The sequence below is a fragment of the Rattus rattus genome, chromosome X (assembly GCF_011064425.1).
Source record: "Rattus rattus isolate New Zealand chromosome X, Rrattus_CSIRO_v1, whole genome shotgun sequence".
NCBI lineage: Eukaryota > Metazoa > Chordata > Mammalia > Rodentia > Muridae > Rattus > Rattus rattus.
In genome coordinates, this window is record NC_046172.1 from 39,523,800 (window position 1) to 39,544,909 (window position 21,110).

General features: G+C 37.6%; 1 protein-coding gene across 1 annotated transcript; it reads right to left on the bottom strand.

Moving 5' to 3' along the window:
• Nucleotides 1-3,598: 3,598 nt before the first annotated feature.
• LOC116888672 (THO complex subunit 1-like) lies at nt 3,599-20,872 on the bottom strand. The gene is given in 5 exon segments (XM_032889971.1): nt 3,599-4,471; nt 4,473-4,481; nt 6,873-6,932; nt 6,934-7,029; nt 20,795-20,872. Coding segments are annotated over 5 exon segments (1,038 nt in total). The 3' UTR covers nt 3,599-3,676.
• Between the last annotated feature and the right edge of the window lie 238 nt (nt 20,873-21,110).

Sequence of the window (21,110 nt, forward strand, 5' to 3'; positions counted from 1 at the left end):
GATTCCAGACTACATTTATCTGTGGGCATAATGGCAAATGTGTAAATTGCTGTAAGAGATTGTACTGGTTTAGTAAAGTAGTGTTTATAAGTTCTCTTCTAATATCCATGGTGTCACTTTCACTGAGTTGTTGGATAGGTTTCCAGTACAAGGCATACTTTCCATCTTGTTGAGGGAATGTTATGTTCAATTGGAGAGCTGTTACCTTCAAGGATATGTGTGCCTCTACTGTCTTCCTAGGATTATTATGCTATGCTATTCTTTGATGGGCTTCATAGGCATCATAGTCGGGTAACTCTCTCCTTACATAACTTGCATGTCACTTTCTGGTACCATGAAAGCTACTTTTCAGGGAATAGGGATTCAGGTCAGTTTTAGCTCAGGGGTTTCTGCACCCCAATTCTTAAGTATAAGGTGTCTTCGTCAATAAGGACTTACCTTCTACTTCTGGGTGATACAGAACAACAGCAACAGTATGCTGTATGTTTGAAGGAGATGCTGTTTTACAATGCTGGCTAACTACTCAAAGAGGGCTTTTCATACAAGTATTAAAATACTGATGGACTTTTGAAGATAGTCTTTGGCACTTGGAAGGTTCATTGTCAGTACAGATATAAAATATCATTTAAACTATACAGAAATATTTAAAGGGAAAGGGGAAAGCCTACAAAGCCTCAACACTATACACAGAACTACAAGCAACTGTTGAATGCTGAATTTAAGAGAAATAATCTACTCCAGGTAAGAGCACACCGATTGATTATACAGTACCAAATGACAAGTACTGAAAACAAAATATAAATAACATTTATAGACTTAGAAAGTTATATTTAATTATGTATGATATTTATTTATTTATTTACATATAATATATATAAATTATATATATATATATACATGAATTTTAAAGAGAACAAGGAGGATTTTATGTGAAAGTGTTGAAGAAAGAAAGGGAAAGAGAAAATGTTCTATAGTCTCAACAAAAAAGAGAAATACATCAAATATTAAAGTCTTGCAAATTTTTGATACAATAACATGCTATCTTACTATTTTTCATGTATCTTATCTTTATGATATTTTTAAGTAAGCATATACAGTCACCTTATTTATTATAACTTTATATGACCGCAGAATATGGTTATTAAACTTAATGCTTTTATAATATATTTTTTTATTTCCCTGTTTTCCAATATTAGAAACAATAGAATAATGAGTGTTGCATGTATTTTTAAATTTTTTAGTAATACATATTTAATTTTACTGTGTATGTGTATGTGTGTATGTGTGTGTGTGTGAGAGAGAGAGAGAGAGAGAGAGAGAGAGAGAGAGAGAGAGAGAGAGAGAGAGAGAGAGAGAAGACAACTTGTAGGAATTGATTTGCTCTTTCTAGGATGTGGAATCAATAAATCAATTTCAGCTCACAAGACTTATTAATACTCATCTATACCCACTGAGCCATCTCCACGGACCTGAAATTAGTATTCTTATCTGAGCACTTTTTTGTGAATGTCAGAAAATATGCCTTCTGATTAAGTAGGTGGAAATGCTGTGTAAACTAGAATAAATATTTTTTAAAATATTTTACCATCTTCTTTATGTTTTATCACTTCTACCTCTGAGACTGTCAATACAGTATTTTTCACATCTTGCTAGCTCTTCCAGTTTCACCATTAATTCTTTTTGGGGGGATTTTTTTTCATCTTTATTAAATTGGGTATTTCTTATTTACATTGCAAATGTTATTCTCTTTCCGGGTTTACAGACCAAAATCCCCCTAACCCCTCCAAATCCCCATCTATATGGGTGTTCCCCTCCCCATCCTCCCCGCATTACCACCCTCCCCCCAAGAATCCCATTCACTGGAGGTCCAGCCATGGCAGGACCAAGGGCTTCCCTTTCCACCGGTGCCCTGACTAGGCTATTTATTGCTACCTATGCAGTTGGAGTCCAGGGTCAGTCCATGTATAGTCTTTGGGTAGTCTCTAGAAGCTCTTGTGGTTGGCATTGTTGTTCATATGGGGTCTCAAGCCCCTTCAAGCTCTTTCAGTCCTTTCTGAGATTCCTTCAACAGAGGTCCCGTTCTCAGTTCAGTGGTTTGTTGCTGGCATTAGCCTATGCATTTGCCATATTCTGGCTGTGTCTTTCAGGAGAGATAACATCCGGTTCCTGTCAGCCTGCACTTCTTTGCTTCATCCATCTTATCTAGTTTGATGGCTGTATATGTATGGACCACGTGTGGGGCAGGCTCTGAATGGGTGTTCCTTCTGCCTCTGTTCTAAACTTTGCCTCCCTATTCCCTCCCAAGGGTATTCTTGTTCCCCTTTTAAAGAAGGAGTGACACATCGTCCTTTTGGTCATCCTTCTTGAGTTTCATGTGTTCTGTGCATCTAGGGTAATTCAAGCATTTGGGCTAATAGCCACTTATTAATGAATGCATACCATGTGTGTTTTTCTGTGATTGGGTTTCCTACTCACGATGATATTTTCCAATTCCATCCATTTACCTATGAATTTCATAAAGTCATTGTTTTTGATAGCTGAGTAGTATTCCATTGTGTAGATGTACCACATTTTCTGTATCCATTCCTCTGTTGAAGGGCATCTGGGTTCTTTCCAGCTTCTGGTTATTATAAATAAGGCTGCTATGAACATAGAGGAGCACACGTCTTTGTTATATGTTGGGGCATCTTTTGGGTATATGCCCAAGACAGGTATAGCTGGGTCGTCATGTCCAATTTTCTGAGGAACCTACAGACTGATTTCCAGAATGGTTGAATCATTCTGCACCAATAGCACTCAGGATCTCCCAGTCAGTGGTTGTGCTACCCTCAATTAGTTAAATCCTCCCTTATCAAACATCAGTCAAAAAACTGTTCTGTAGGTGTTCCCAGAGGCCCAGTTCCTCAGGTTATTATTTCAATGAAGGGTCTTCTCTTCACATGAATCATGCTTGTGTTAGGTGACACAAACCTAGCCAACATATGAGGTCCTTTTCTAGTAATAATCAAAACATTGCTCCAGAAGTAATGTTGGAAAAAGGAAATGAAAATTTTAAAAATTAAATCTTTATTAGATATTTAAAGTTTATATTCAATGCCAATTTAATCATTTAACTTAATAAATTTAATTTTTTGAGGAAATATCTTACTGTGTAGAAATACATGCACATATGCACATATGCATACACACACACACACACACACCAAAAGGTGCTATTTTCTGATTTCTCCTTTTCTTTTTTTTCTCCACCTCTGATGTAAAGGATATTATCATATCATATTAACTCCCATATTAAAACTTCAACCAGACTTTCAGATAATATTCTATTCTTGCATTTTTCTATATTTACATCCTGCATGTTCATGTAGCCATCTAAAGATACAAGGTAGCCTTTATTTGCCATTCCATTGTTATATTTCACCATTACTATCTTTTCTGTCAATCCATTAAGAATTACATTAATTCAGGGGAAGAAGGGATAAACTCATTATAAGCTGCCATCCTTAAACCTTAGACCATGCCTTTGATGTTCCTTCATGACTGGAGTAGTTTTTGCTAAATATTTTTTGTTTTTTTTTTTGTTTTTTGTTTTTTTTTGTTATAAAAGTGTTTATTGTTTACCAAAACCAGTGGACCTTTTATCAAATGCTGCTTGGTAAGAAAATCTTATCACTGTTCAATAAAAAAGGAGAGAAAGAAAGTAACTGTTTGTTTCAGTGTCATTAGTTAGACTTTCTGCAAGGTCACTTAACCCAGACTTGTTCAGTGCACCAATCAGGTTATCAGTTGTTTCATGAACTCTTTCCTGATCTTTCCAGGCAACAAGGAGCTGCTTGGCTCTCTTCTTCATGTCCTCACTGTCACACTCAATCTGCCTAATGTCAGAGTCTTTAATTTCCAGGTAAGGAGCCAAAATCTTCCACTGCTCACCAAGTTTGTTGGTGAATGACTCTGTCTGTTCCCCTGTTATAGGTTTATCTTGCCGAACATTGGGACTTTCATTTTCCTTTAGCAAAGTATCATTATCTTCCTCATCTTCATCCTCACCTGTTTTTATTTCTTCAGAATGGGGTGGTAGTTCCTTGGCTAGCTTTATCACCATGTTTTCAAGATACCCTGTCAGATTCTTAAACTGCTGGTTGGTTGGCTGGAAGAAGTGAGGGCTTCTCCAGGCTAAGAGTCTGAGAGTGCTCCATCCATAATTTGAATTATTTATGGCTTTATATTCACTTTCAACCATGTTTTCAGCATCTGCTTGCTCAATGGCTTCTTCAAAGAACTCCTCCAAAATTGGCATGTATTCTCTTGTTTCTAATTTACAGGCTTCCATGTTATCAGGACAGAGATTCCAAAGCCTTGTTAGCTCCTCATTTCCAATCAGGATTTTCTTATTGGGCCTTTTATCTAAGAAGTCTTCTGGGGCTGATCTCTTCCATACCACTCTTTTGAGCTTGGTATATGATGCTCTTTCTTTCACAAAACTTGGGCAACCTTCATTTTTCCATGAGTTCCAATTTTCTTCAGTGTTTAATATATGCTCTACCATCTTTGAAAATCTTTCTCTATCAGGGGGATTTTCAGATAGCAGTTGGTAGACTGACTTTGTAGTATCTTCAATCCAGAGTGATTACTCATCAGTAAAAAACAAATTTGAACTTTTGAATTTGACCTGTCCCTTGAGATACGGAAATAAAATGAGATACTGCAACAGGATGTGTCAATGAAAGTTACTGTCACTCAGTTGTAAATCCATCAACTTTTCACTTGTTAAAAACTTTGTGAAGTATGCATGCTCTCCTTCTGTTTTCAATTCTTTCATCTTTTTCCTGGAGGCTTGAGTATCATCTAATTTATAACTTTTAAAAACAGCTAAAACTTTTTCAGAATACTTGAGAAAAGTTTTCCAAGAAATCTTCTCATAGCATTGTAATGGGGTCCTGAAGTAATCCTGAAGTAACCAGAATTTTCTATACAGGTTGTAATCAATTTGAATAGAACAAGTCGTGGGGGCTTCATCATCTCCCATTTCACCTTCTTCTACATCCATTCTTTCCTCTCTATCCTCAGTATACTTTTGACCCAGGGTGCTCTCCTGCTCATTTGTATTGAAAACAGTGACGTTTTCCAGGTTAAACTGATTTGCAAATTAAGACCTGATTTCTCGAATAGAGAAAAACATGTAACATTTCCTCTAACACTAGATCTGATTTAAAAGTAAAATACTTTTTTGTTGTTGTTGTTCTTTTTTTTTTTTTCGGAGCTGGGGACCAACCAGGGCCTTTCGCTTCCTAGGCAAGCACTCTACCACTGAGCTAAATCCCCCCCCAAAGTAAATATTTTAATGATGTCAGGCATTTATTGTTACTGTCTTGGGGCTTTATGGCTGTGAATAGATTCCATGACTAAGAAAACTCTTATAAAGAAAAACATTTAATTTGGGCTGGCTTAAGGTTTAGTCCATTATTGTCATGGTAGGAAGCATGGCAGCATACAGGAAGATATGGTGCTAGAGAAGGAGCTGACATTTCTATATCTGGTTCCATAGGCACCAGAAAGAGGGAGACAGAGACACTGGGCCTGACTACAGCTCCTGAAAGTTGAAATCTCATGCTTAGTGACACACTTCCCCCAACAAGGCCACACCTACTCCAACAAGGCTATATATCCTAATAATGGTACTCTCTATGAGTATATGGGGGCAATTTTGATTCAAACTACCAAAGGAAATAGTATTCTGAAACTAGGTCTTTGGATTTGTTTTGTTTGATTTTTGTTTTGTTTTGTTTTGTTTTGTTTTTTTGTTTTGAGACACTCTTTCTATATATAATCCTGGCTCTCTTGGAACTCAGTGTAAAGATCAATGTTACCTCACCATCAGGATTGATTGTACACAATATTGTCATTATATTTTATGTAAATTGTGTTCCAATTAACACTATAATGTCTTTCCACTATTAAGTAAAGAGGATATATATGCATATATTTATATGTATGTGTGTATAGTCTACAAATGACTTTGTCATTGTTTTCATTAAAGACAAATCTTCACGCACACTTCTCACTTTGCTATTTTTTCTTTTTTTTATTGGATATTTTAATTTGCATTTCAAATGTTATTCCATTACCTGGTTTGCCATGCATAAAACCCCCATTCCATTCTGCTCCCCCATCCTATATGACGGTGTTCTCCCTCCCCAAATAACCCCCTTCCAGCCTCCCAGCCCTGACATTCCCCTACAAAAGTGTGTCTAGCCTTGGCAGCACCAAGGGCTTCTCCTCCAATAGGTGCCCAACAAGGCCATCTTATGCTACATATGGAGCTGGAGACATGGATCTGTCCATGTGTAGTATTTGGATAGTAGTTTAGTACCTGGGAGCTCTGGTTGGTTGGTATAGCTGTTATTATAGGATTGCAAGCCCCTTCAGCTCATTCAATCCTTTCTCTAACTCCTACAACAGGGAACGTACTCACAGTTCAATGATTTGTTGTTAGCATTCACCTTCATATTTGTCACACTCTGTCTGAACCTCTCAGGAGATGACTATATCAGGCTCCTGCCAGCATGCACTTCTTGGCATCTGCAATATTGTCTGTGTTTGGTGGCTGCATGTACATGGGCTGGATCCCTTGGTGGGACAGACTCTGAATGGACATTTCTTCAGTCTCTGCTCCAAAATTTGACTCCATATTTACTCTTATGAATATTTTTGTTCCCCCTTTTAAGAAGGTCTGAAGCATCTGCACTTTGTTCTTCCCAAATTCCTGAGCTTCATATGGTCTGAAGATTATATCTTAGGTAATTTGAGCTTTTGGGCTAATATCCACTTATCAGTCAGTGCATACCATTTGTGTTATTTTGTGATTGGTTTACCTCACTCAGGATTATATATTCTAGTTCCATCCATTTGCCTATGAATTTCATGAAGTCGTTGTTTTTGATAGCTGAGTAGTAATCCATTGTGTAGATATACCACATTTTCTGTATCCATTGTCTGTTGAAGGACATCTGGTTCCTTTCCAGCTTTTGGCTATTATAAATAAGGCGGCTATGAACATAGTGGAGCATGTGTCTTTGTTGCATGATGGAGCATCTTATGAGTATATGCCCAGGTGTGGTAGAGCCAGGTCCTCAGGTAACACTATATCCAATTTTCTGAGGAACCTCCAGACTAATTTCAGAGTGGTTATACCAGTTTTTAATCCCACCAACAATGGAGGAGTGTTCCTCTTTCTTCACATCCTTGCAAGTATCTGTTGTCACCTGAGTTTTTGACCTTAGCCATTCTGACTGATGTGAGGTGGAATCTCAGGGTTGTTTTAATTTGCATTTCCCTAATGACTAAAAATGTTGAATATTTCTTTAGGTATTTCTAAGCCATTCAATATTTCTCAATTGAGAAATATTGAATTAGCTCTGTACCCCATTTTTCAATAAGGTTATTTGGCTCTCTGGAGTCTAACTTCTTAAGTACTTTGTATATGTTGGATATTAGTCCTCTATAGGATGTAGGATTAGCAAAAATCTTTTCCCAATCCGTTGGTTGCTGTTTTGTCCTAATAAGAGTGTCCTTTGCCTTATAGAAGCTTTGCAGTTTTACGAGGTCCCATTTGTTGGTTCTTGATCTTAGAGCATAAGGAATTGGTCTTTAGTTCAAGAAATTTTCGCTAGTGCCCTTTTGTTCAAGTCTCTTCCCCACTTTTTCTTCTGTTCTTTGAGTGCATCTGGTTTTATGTGAAGGTCCTCGATCCACTTGGATTAAGCTTTGTATAGGGTAATAAGTATGGTTTGATTTGCATTCTTCTGCATGCTGACCTTCAATTGAACCAGCACCATTTGTTGAAATTGCTATCTTTTTTTCTACTGGATGGTTTTAGCTCCTTTGTCAAAGATGAAGTGACCATAGGTGTGTGGGTTCATTTCTGGGTCTTCAATTCTATTCCACTGATCACCAGCCAGTCTTTGTACCAATACCATAAAGTTTTTATCACCATCGCTCTGTAATACTTCTTGAGGTCAGGGATGGTGATTCTCCCACAAATTCTTTTGTTGTTGAGGACAGTTCTCACTATTCTGGGTTTTTTGTTATTTCAAATGAATTTTCAAATTGCTCTTTTATCTCTATGAAGAATTGAGTTGCAATTCTTATCGGTGTTCAATTGAATATGTAGATTGCTTTGGCAAGATGGCCATTTATACTATACTGAGCCTGTCAATCCATGAGCATGGGAGGTCTTTCCATCTTCTCCTGAGATCTTTTTAAATTTCTTTCTTCAGAGAACTGAAGTTGTTGTCATACATATCTTTCTCTTTGTGGTTAGATTCACACTGAGGTATTTTATGTTAGTTGTGACTATTGTGAAGGGTGTCATTTCAATAATTTCTTTTTCAGCCTGTTTATCCTTTGAGTAGAAGAAGGCTACTGATTTGTTCGAGTTAATTTTATACTCAGCTACTTCACTGAAGTTGTTTATCACCTGAATTTTTGGGGTCACTTAAGTATACTATCATCATCTGCTAATAGTGATATTTTGACTTCCTCCTTTCCAGCTTGTATCCCTTTGACCTCTTTTTGTTGTTTAATTGTTCTGACTAGGACTTCGAGTACTATATTGAATAAGTAGGGGGAGAGTTAGCAGCTTTGTCTAGTCCCTGATTTTAGTGGGATTGCTCCAAGTTTCTCTCCATTTAGTTTGATGTTGGCTACTGATTTGCTGTGTGCCACTTTTACTATGTTTAGGTATGGGACTTGAATTCCTGATCTTCCATGACTTTTAACAAGAAGGGGTGTTGAATTTTGTCAAATGCTCAAATGCTTTTCTCAGCATCTAGTGAGATGATCATGCTTTTTCCCCTCTTTGAGTTTTTTTTTTTTTCTTTTTGACCAAAGATACCACTTCCTTCTCTGACTCTGTTGTGGAAATATTTACTCTATTTACCTCTAAGCTGCTAAAGGATCCTCTAAACACTTTTTTCTGATCCTTTACACACAACACTTGTTTGGGGAGGGATTTTTTTGTTATAAATAACAAGTAATAAGGAGGAAAATCAAAATGGTTCCTCCAACAAGGGTCTTTCTTCTGGTAATTTCTCCTTTCTTTTTTTTTTCTTTACTTTTCTATTTTTCGGAGCTGGGGACCAAACCCAGGGCCTTGCGCTTGCTAGGCAAGCACTCTACCACTGAGCTAAATCCCCAACCCTGTAATTTCTCCTTTCAATTTTCTGTTTTATTACTTATCTTCATGGCAAGTCTGTCTTGTGGAATTCATTATTTTTCTTTCTTATTTTTCTAGTCTGAGAAAATATATCTGCAGATTAAATTATGGTGATGTAGGAACACTATAAATTTTATAGGAATCCTGCATGATTTTTCAAAGATAGAGTACTTAAATGGTGTCTTTGAAATAAAGACTTTTGGAGACTAATGTGTTATGACCATTTTATTAAGAAAAAAAATGCTTTCTAGATTAGGTATATAATTTCACTTTTATACTATACATAAAAAGTATCAAAACACTGCTGTTCTTGTCTGAACTTTCAGGGGAAAATAGCAACTTGAAATGCAAAGGTTTATGCACAGTAAAACTACTCTTTTAAAAATCTTGATCTAGTCTACCAGTGTGATGCACACTGTTAATCCTAGGACTTCCCAGGAAGAAGCATGTAGATCTCAGTGAGCTGGAAACCAGCCTGATCTAGGGAGCTAGTTCTGGGACACAGGGGGCTGGGGGACACACAAAGACACCCTGTCTTAAAAAATAAAAAAAAAATCATCAACAACAAAAACAAGCAAATACCCAGGATCTAATTTTGACACAAATAGAAAAGTGAAAGGAATTCAAGTGAGTAATGATTTATTAACAAACTTCTTGCCCATGTAAATGGACAGTATCCTCCTATTTTAGGGAGTACCTTGTCTCACTTCCCCCTTCAAGGGCAAATCCCATTCCAATCTTTTCCTTGTTATTGTTTAGATATAAAACAAGCCCAAACATGCTTATGAATTGAAAGGTTGGTCTAAACAAGTATTTCTCAACTTTTGGGTCACAAGTTCTTTGGGTGTTAAATATTCTTTTCATGGAGATTGTTGAAGAATATCAGAAAAACAGATGTTTATATTGTAATTCATAACAGTGGCAAAATTACAGTTATGAAGTAGCAATGAAAATAGGCTATGGTTGGGAGTCACCATAACATGAAGAACTGTATTAAAGGGTTGAAGAATTAGGAAGCTTAAGAAGCACTGGTCTGATTGTACTATTTTTGTGGTTGTGAAGGATACCAGAAAAATATAGCCCAAATAAACAAGGTTTGTATATAGGCTCACAGAGACTGAAGCAAGTAAGCATAGGGCTTGGAAGGGTCTCTACCCAGTCCTCTGAATATATGTTAGAGCTGTTATCTTTGTGTTTTTGTGGGAATCCTGACAGGGACTATGAGTATGTTCTGACTCTTTCTCTTGCTTTGAGAACTCCTTTCCTCCTATTGAATTGCCCAATCCAGCTTGGTATGAAAGCTTTTGCCTTTTCTTACTGTATCTTATTTTGTTGTGTTATGTCTCTTGGAGGCCTGCTCTTTTCTAAAGGGAAACAGATCCAGGAGAAAAGGTACATATGGGAAACTAAGAAGAGTGGAGGGAGGAAAAACTGTGGTAGGGATGTATTGTATAAAGGAAGAATCTAACGTATTTTTAGTTAGAAATAAGAAGTAATGTTAAGTGGGAGGAAGTAGATTACTAGAGATTTTTCCCATAGGACTATGTTTTGTCACAAACTTTCTTTGTCTCTCACTCTTTCCTTTGTTATGAAGTGGTCCTTTTCCTTAAACACATGATTATATGATTTCAATAGCTTTATAATCTGCCAGTGTATTACAACAAGCAGAGATATTATTGCCTTACTTATTTGCTGCCTTCACTTTTCTCTTTTCTGCACCCAAATCCTGTGGGGAAGATAGTTGAACACCCAGGAGTGCAGAATCCGGAGGCCGCAGGACAGACTGCCACCTCTGCACACCTCTGCTCACATCCCCGGTCCAAGGGGAAACTGCACAGTGCCTATGGACACAGGAATATAGGAACAGTCAGTAGCCAGCACCCATGGTTCTGGTCTGCGGCCAGGGCAGAACTGAACCGGCCAAACAGCTCCCTACACCCAAATCCCACGGGGGAGAGAGCTGGACCCCTCAGAAGTGTGTGGATACTCCTGAGAAGTCAGAGGAGACTACCCTCTGCCCACTGGCCAGACCAAAGAGGGAATTGCCTAGTAGCAACTGTGCCCCTGGGTGCAAGGAACTGGGAGGAATCAGGGGCAGGACCCTTTGATTCCTGCCCACGCCTGCCAATCTATCTATCTATCTATCTGTCTGTCTGTCTGTCTGTCTGTCTGTCTGTCTGTCTGTCTGTCTATCTATATCGTCTTCGTGTGTGTGTGTGTGTGTGTGTGTGTGTGTGTGTGTGTGTGTGTGTGATATTTCTTTGTAAAACTTCTGAATACTCCTGATCTGGACTGTAGATTAAAATATTAGTGAATTAGGAATTTCTGTAGGAAAACTCATCAATTTCACTGAATTTATAGTATACAAATATTAAGAAAATTGAAATTAAACTAATTTTATTTTACTTCTGGTTGTTTTAAGAGGCTGTTTGTTTTTGTTTTTTTTTCCATTTTTCTCATTTCTTCCTTCCTTCCTTCCTTCCTTCCTTCCTTCCTTCCTTCCTTCCTTTGTTTCTTTCTTTCTTTCTTTCTTTACATTCTGAATGCTGCCCTACATCCTGGTTACTTCCCACATCACCTTCTCCGTCTCCTCTGAGAGGGTAGGGCCCCCATCAGTATCTTCCTACCCTGGCACATCAAGTATAAGCAGAGTTAGGCACATTCTCTCCCACTGAGGCCAGACAATGGATTCCTGTTGGGGAATGGATTCAACAATCAGGCTAAAGCTTCAGGAACAGCCCACTCTCCAGTTGTTAGGGGACCTACAGGAAAACTGAGCTGCAAGCCTGCTACCAGTCACTTGGGCCTTGTTTTAGGCAGTGTATGCTCTGGGTTGGTGGCTCAGTCTCTGAGCGCTCCCATGATTCATGTCACTTGACTCTGTGTTCGTCCTCTGTAGTTCCCATCCCCTTTATGGTATTTAGTTCTTCAGCAACCTCTTCCATAATCCTGTGCTTAATGTGTGACTGTGGTCCTCTGCTTCTGTTTTAGTCTCTGGTGGATACAGCCTTTCAGAGCACAGTTATGCTACTCTCATGCCTGCTGCTAGCCTCATAGAATATCATTAACAGTGTTAGGGATTGGGTTAACAGATTTTTGGTGTGTTGATATCCTTAACCTCCACTGGGGGTCCTGCCTGGCTATAGTACCTAGCTTCAGGTTCCGTGTCCCCAATGTTAGGAATCCCTGCTAAGGTCACCTGCATTGATTGCTGGTAGACATCCCCATCCCAGGTCTTTGGGACATCCTAGATATTCCCCCACCTACCCCTGAACTCCGGCAGCTACAGATTTTCGTTCATTCATTCTTCTGGCTCTCTGGCACTCACTTTTGTCTCTTCCCATACCTGATTCTGACCCCCTCTATCCTGATCCCCAATCACTTCTCTTATGCAGTTTCCTCCCAACCTCTGACTCCTATGATTATTTTATCCCCCTTCTAAATTAGATTCAAACATCCTTGCTTGGGTCTTTCTTACTGTTAAAGTTCTTTGTGTATTTGAGTTTTATCATAGGTGTGCTGTATTTTATGGCTAATATCCACTTATGAGTAAGTACATACCATTGATGTCCTTTTGATTCTGTGTTTCCTTACTCAAGTATATTCTCAGGTTACTTTCATTTGCATACAGTAGTCATGATTCCCTTGTTTTTTAATAGTTGAATAGTATTCCACAATGTAAATAAACCACATTTTCTCTATTGATTCTTCAGTTGAGGGGTATTTGAATTGTTTCTAGTTTCTGGCTATTATGAATAAAGCTGCTTTAAACAAAGTGGAGCATGTTCTTGTAGTGTAATGGAGCATCTTTTGAGTAGATGCACAAGAGTGATATAGATGGGTCTTGGAGTATAATTATTTCTAATTTTCTGAGTAAAAGCCAGTTTGATTTCAAGAGTGGTTGTACAAGTTTGTAATTCTACCAGTAATGGAATTATCTTCCCCCTTTACCACATCCTTGCCAGCATGTATTGTTCCTTGAGTTCTGGATCTTAGTCATTCTGATTGGTATAAGGTAGAATGTTAGGGTCATTTTGATTTACATTTCAATGATTAATAAGAACGTTGAACATTTCTTTCAGTGTTTCTTGACCATTTGAGATTTCTCTGTTGAGACTTCTCTTTTTAGCTATATACACCATTTTTAAATTGGGTAATTCGGTTTGTTGGAGTCTAACTTCTTATGTTATTTAAGTTGGATATTATCTCTGTCTGATGTAGGGTTAGTAAATATTTTTCCCAATATGGAGGCTGTCATTTTGTCTTATTGACAACATCCTTTGCCTTACAGAAACTGCAGTTTTATGGGGTCTGATTTATCTGTTGTTGATCTTAGAGCCTGAGCATTGGTGTTCTCGTTAGGAAATTGTCTCATGTACCAATGTGTCTAAGGTTATTTCCCAATTTTTCTTCTATTAGATTTTAATGCGTCCAGTTTTATGTTTAGCTTCTTGATTCCCTTGTGGTTTTTTGTTTGTTTATTCTTTTTGTTTTGTTTTGTTTTTTGGCAGGGTGATAAATATCAATCTATTTGCATTCTTCTACATGCAGACATCTACTTTTACCAGCACCATTTGTTGAAAATGCATTCCTTTTTCAATTGTATAGTTTGGCTTTTTTGTCAAAGTCAACTATCCATAGGTGTATGGGTTTAGTTTTGTCTTTGATTCGATTACACTGATCAACCTGTCTGTTTCTGATTTAAAAAAAACACACACATGCACTTTTTATCAGTATGCTCTTTTTGAGATGTATGGTAATTTCTTAATGATATAATTTAAATTTCTTAAAGAATGTATATCTTATCTGTTGTCAGTTTTATTTGATTAAAGATAATGAAGAGAAATTATTAAATGATCCTTTAAAGGTTTTAGCTGTGTTGTTACTTATCTCCTAAAGACTTTGCTGAGGAAATGAATTTTTGCTCAGAATCCTGATGTTACAGGAATACTTTCTTCTCTCTTATTGATAATTTGAATACAATTTGTTTTTGGTTTTGATTGGACACTTATCATTAGCATGTCTCTTAAGAATTCATCTGAAGAGGCTAGAGAGATGACTTAGAGGTTAAAAGCACTAACTGTCTTCCAGAGGTCCTGAGATCAATTCCCAGCAACCACATAGTGGCTCACAACCATCTGAGATCCTATGTACTCTTGTGGTGTATCTGACAGCTAGAGTGTACTCATATAAATAAAATTAAAAAAACTATAAAAACCATCTGAATTTAATTGATTTTGTTGACTAAGCTAAGAATAATAATGATTTGAGTGTGTTTATATGTTTATGAGTGTCTCTCTATGGCATTACACTGTATATAAGAATAAGTATGACTCACCTAATGACAGATGGGCTATCTGGCTAATAACAGTGAGTGACTAATCTCATAAGTCCATACTTGATATTACTAAGATGATTCATTTTTATATTGGCCCTTCTTTCTTTTTCCTTCTGCTTTCATGCAATGAGTTTAAGTAATAATTGCCATCAAGATTAAAGGGAAAAATTAAATCCTCATATTTCATCTAATACAAATCACAAAGAAACAAATATCTTCATCTAACATATTTCTTCCCTTCATTATAAAACCAAAATGAAATCAGTATTTTTAAAATCAGTCAAAAAATAGGTTTAGCTACAAGAAAATTCTACATAAAATTTAGCTGTTAAAGAAAACACTTGTTAATTATAGAAACAATAAAATAATTACAAACAGAGACTGTATGTTCCATAGTTCAATAAATATCAAGAAAAAATAAAATTAGAGACTTAACATCAAGAAATCTTATGTTAAGGAAAAACACCTTTTATGTTTAAATAGGCAAATAGCTTTCTCCAGTTCCTCACTATCTTAATTACTTTTCTAACGCCATGACAAGATAACATCAACAAGATACCCTCATTTGGTGTATTTATATCAAATACATGTAAAACTTATAAAACAAAAGCATTTAATTTGGGGTTTGCTTATGGTTTCAGATATGAGTTCATAACCATCATGGCTAGGAGCATGACAGACAGACAGACAGACATATTGTGAGGGTAGTAATTGAGGGCATATATCTCATCCACAAGCAGGAGACAGACAGAAAGTAAGTAAGAGGAGTTAGACTGGTGAAACCTAAAAGGCCAACTTGAGTGAAACATCTTCTTCAACAAGGCCTAATATTTCCCAGTGCAGTTCTAGCAACTAAGGAGAAAGGACTAAAATACATGAGACTAAGGTTAGCATTCTCATTGAAACCAATATATCTCCTCACAAAATGCACAGGTTTGAGGCTTCTGTAGAACACTAAACATTGCCAAAAAAATATGACTGACAAACAGGATATGTCCCACATCATTAGTCATACAAGTAATTACAAGTAGCCAACAAGAGAAAATCTTTCTTAGAAATTAAAGAACTCTGAAAGAGTATAACTTATTTTTTTTAAATTTTTATTATGTATTTCTTTACTTACATTTCAAAGGTTAATCAGTGACAAAACAGGACTCTACAGATACAAGAATATTGAAATAATCCCATGCATCCTATCCAATGACCATGGACTTAGGCTGGTCTTCAATAACAACAAAAACGACAGAAACCCCACATAAACGTGGAAGCTGAACAAGGCTTTGCTCAATGGTAACCTGGTTAAAGAAGAAATAAGGAAAGAGATTAAAGACTTTTTTAGAATTTAATGACAATGAAGACACAGCCTACTGAAACTTATGGTATACAATGAAAGCAGTGCTAAGAGGAAAATCAGAGCTCTGAGTGCTTCTGAAAAGAAACTGGAGAAAGAATAAACTTGCAGTTTCTCTCTGCAGCACACCTAAAAACACTAGAACAAAAAGAAGCAAATACACTGAGGAGGAGCACACAGCAGGAAATAATCAAACTCAGGGATGAAATCAAACAAGTGTAAAAGAATCAAGAAGTCTGGCAGCTGGTTCTTTGAGAAAATCAACAAGATAAATAACCCTTTAGGCAGCCTAAGCAGAGGACAGAGAAACAGTATCCAAATCGAGAAAATCAGAAATGACAAGGGAGAAATAAGAACAGAAACAGGATTCAAAAAAATTTTCTAGACAGTTACCAGGTAACAAGGTTAAATCAGGATCAGAAAAATCATCTAGACAGTACCATACCCTTAAGAAAATAGAAGCAGTCATTAAAAGTTTCCCCACCAAAAACAGCTCAGGACCAGATATGTTTAGTGCAGAATTCTATCAGACCTTCAAAGAATACCTATTACAAATACTCACAAATTATTCCACAAAATAGTAAGAGAAGGAACACTACCCAATTCTTTCTTTGAAGCCACTATTACGCCTATACCTAAACCTCTCCAAAACACTATAAAGAAAGAGGACTTCAGACCAATTCTCTTATGAATACCAATGCAAAAATACTCAATACAATTCCTGCACACAGAATTCAAGAACAGATCAAAATGATCATTCACCATGATAAAGTAGGCTTCATCCCTGGGACACAGTGATAGTTCAATATATGTAAACCCATCAATGTAATCTACTGTATAATCAAACTCAAAGAAAAAAATCCATATGATCATCTCAATAGATCTTGACAAAGCATTTGAGATAATTCGACACCCTTCCATGGTAAAAGTTTCAGAAAAATCAGGAATTCAATGCCTATGCCCAAACATAGTAAAAGCCATATACAGCAAACCAGTAGCCAACACCAGACTAAATAGAGAGAAACTTAAGGCAATCCCACTGAAATTAGAGACAAGACAAGGCTGCCCACTCTCTCCCTACCTATTTAATATAGTACTCGAAATCCTAGCCAGAGCTATTAGACAACAAAAGGAGGTCAAAGCTTACAAATTGGAAAGGAAGAAGTCAAAATATCACTATTTGCAGGTGATATGATAGTATACTTGACACCCCAAAAATTCCATCAGAGAACTACTATACCTGATAAACAACTTAAGCTAAGTGGCTGAATATAAAATTAACTAAAACAAATCAGTATCCCTCTTCTACTACAAGCATAAACAGGCTGAGAAAGAAATTAGGGAAACAACATCCTTCACAATATTAACAAATATTATAAAATGTCACGGTGTGACTCTAACCAAGCAAGTGAAGTATCTATACGACAATACCTTCAAGTCTCTGAGAAAGAAATCCTAGAAGATCTCAGAAGATGGAAAACTCTCCCAGGCTCATGTATTTCATGATTAATATAGTAAAAATTCCCCATCTTGCTGAAAGCAAATATTGCATGGTATTGGCACAGAGGCAGGCAGGTAGAACAAAGCAATAGAATTCAATACCCACAAGTGATCCTATACAACTATGGTCACTTGATTTTGAATGGAGCTAAACCATCCAGTGGAAAAGGGACAGCATTTTTAACAAATTGTGCTGGTTCAACTGGCGCTCAGCATGTAAAAGAACACAAATCAATCCATTCTTATCTCCTTGTACAAAGCTCAATCCAAATGGATCAAGGACCTCCACATAAAACCAGATACAGTAAAACTAATAGAAGAGATAGTGGATAAAACCCTGGAACACGTAGGCACAGGGGAAATTTTCCTGAACAGAACACCAATGGTGTATTCTCTAAGATCAACAATTGACAAATGTTACCTCGTAAAATTTGCAAAGCTTCGGTCCCCAGCTCCGAAAAAAAGAACCAAAAAAAAAAAATTGCAAAACTTTTCTAATGCAAAGAACACTGTCAATAGGAGAAAATGGCAAACAACAGATTGGGAAAAGATCTTTAGCAATCCTATATCTGATAGAGGGCTAATATGTAATATATACAAAGAACTGAAAAAGGTAGAATCCAGAGAACCAAATAACTCCTTTAAAAAAGGGTTACAGAGCTAAACAACAAATTCACAACTGAGGAAGATCAAATAGGCACTAAGTATCTAAAGAAAAACTCAACATCAGGGGAATGCAAATCCAAACAACCCTGAGATTTCATCTAATACCAGTCAGAATGGCTAAGATCAAAAACTCAGGTGACCACAGATGCTGTTGAGGGTGTGGTGAAAGAGGGACACTCCTCCATTTTTGGTGTGATTGCAAACTGGCACAACCACTCTGGAAATCAGTCCGGAGGTTCCTCAGAAAATTGGACATAGTACTACCTGAAGACCCAGCTATACCACTCCTGAGAATATACCCAAAGTATGCTCCAACATATACCAAGGACACATGTTCTACTATGTTCATAGAAGCCTTATTTCTAATAGCCAGAAGCTGGAAAGAACCCAGATGCCCTTCAACGGAGGATTAGATACAGAAAATGTGGTACATCTATACAACACAGTATTGCTCAGCTATCAAAAACAATGACTTCATGGAATTCTTATACAAATGGATGGAACTAGAAAATATCATCCTGAGTGAGGCAACCCAGCCACAAAAGATTACACATGATATCTACTGACTGATAAGTGGGTAGTTGCCTCAAAACTCTGAATAGCCAGGATATATTTCACAGACCATATGACGCTCAGGAAAAAGGAAGACCAAAATGTGGCAGCTTCAGCTGTTCTTAGATGTGAGAACAAAATATTCAGAAGGAATTACAGGGACAAAGAATGGAGCAGAGACTGGAGGAAAGGTCATTCATAGACTTCCCAACCTGGATTCCACCCCATATACATACAGCAAACCCAGTCAATATTACTGATGCCAAGAAGTGCTTGCTGACAGGAGTCAGATATAGCCATCTGCTGAGAGGGTGTGCCAGGGCCTTACTGATACACAGGAGGATGCTTGTAGCTTACCTTGAACAGAGCACAGGGACTCCAACAGAGGAGTTAGAGAAGAGACTGAAGGAGCTGAAGGGGTGTGCAACCCCATAGGAAAAACAATTATCAACCAGCCAGAGCTGCCCACCCCCCAAGTTCCCAGGGAGTAAACCAGGAAACAGAGAATGCATGAAGAGAACCAAGGCTCCAGTCCCATTTGTAGCAGAGGATCGCACTGTCTGGCATCAACAGGATGTGAGAGGCCCTTGCTGTGAAGGCTCTTTTCCCAAGTATAGGTGAATGCCAGGGTGGTATGGTGGGAGTGGATGGGTGGGAGGGGATGCATCCTCATAGAAGCAGGGTGTTGGGACATGGGAGAGGGGGGAACCTGGAAAAGGGGTAACATTTGAAATATAAATGCATAAAATATACGTTAAAATGCAAAAATACTTTAAATAAATATAACTATGTGTACATGTTTGTTCATGAGTTCTAGACAAAAAGTGAAGTTTTTTAGTCATTTTATAAATATAGTGATATTCATAAAGGAAGGGTGAAACTTGATAAAGATAAATTAAATGATAATTGCTAATTTCTTGTAATTTGGGTTAGTTTTATTATTGTTGGTTATTTATGTACATGTTCTCAGTATGATACAATTTCATGTTTGTTTTAGTAGAATGTGTAGATTCTATTTTCAATTGGATATTCTATGTATTTACACTTCAAATATTATCCCCTTTCCTGATATCCCATCTGAAAACCCCCATCCAACCCCCTCCTCACGCTTCTATGAGTGTGCTCACTGTCCCACCTACTCTCACCTCATCCTCCTGGCATTCCCCTACATTGGGGAATTGTACCTTCAGAGGACCAAAGGCCTTTCCTCCTATTGATGCCAGACAATACCATCCTTTGTTACATATCTGGCTGGAACCATGAAGGTCCTTCAATGTGTGTGTACTCTTTGATCCTGATTTACTACCTGGGAGCTCCCTTAGCGGGGTGGGGGTGTGGTCTGTTGGTTGATATTTTGTTTTCTTCTATCACGTTGCAAATCCATTCAGCGATTCAGTCCTTTCTCTATATCCTCCATTGGGGACTCAGTGCTCAGTCCAGTGTCTGGCTGTGAGCATCCCAGCTTGTATTTGTCTGTAGAGATCTCGGATACAATAATAACAGGATCCTGTCAGCCAGTCCTAGGTTTGCTGTCTGTATGTGGAATGGATCCCCAGGTGAGGCAGTCTCTGGATAGCCCTTTTTCAGTCTCTGCTTTACACTTTGTCCTAGTATATACTTTAGAAAGAAGCCATTATGGGTTAAAAATTTGGAGAGGAATGGGTGGCCCCTCTCCAACCAGGGGCCTTTCCTAACCTCTGGATATGGTCTCTATTGGTCTTTTCTCCCTTTTTGTTGGACATTTCAGCTAATCTCAACCCTGTTGGATACTGAGAGCCCCTTGCTTTCCTGGCATCTGGGAATTGCTGGTGGCTACCCACAGTTCCCCATCCCTCTTTGCTATACACCTCTATTCAAATTCCTAACCCTCTCTATATCATCCCTTTCACCTCCTGTACCTGATCCAGCCCCCTCTTTTCCCTATACCTGATCCAGCCCACTCTTTTCCCTCCCCTTCTCTTCTTTTCCTCCCAAATACCCCCAACCTTCTACCTACCTTGAGTATTTTGTTCTCCCTTCTGACAAGGACTAAAGCATCCACATTTTGGACTTTCTTCTTCTTGAGCTTCACATTTTATGTGAATTGTATCTTGGGTATTCTGAGCTTTTCAGCTAATATCCACTTATCAGTGTGCATACCCATCTTCTTCTTTTGAGTATGGGTTTGCCTCACTATGATTTCTTCTACTTCCATCAATTTGCTCAAGAATTTCATGTTGTCATTGTTTTTAATAGCTGAGTAGTACTCCATTGTGTAAATGTACCATCTTTTCTTCATTCATCACACACATTATATCATATATGTAAAAGAGTGTGTGTCTGTCTGTCTGTCGGAGTGTGGGGGTGTGGTATGTATATAGCACATGCCTTTAATACTAGCACTTGGGAAAGCAAATCTCTGGGAGTTTAAAACCAGCCTGTTCTACTTAGTAAGTTCCAGACCAGCCAGGGATATTTTGTTAGACTCTATGTCAAACAAACTATAATTT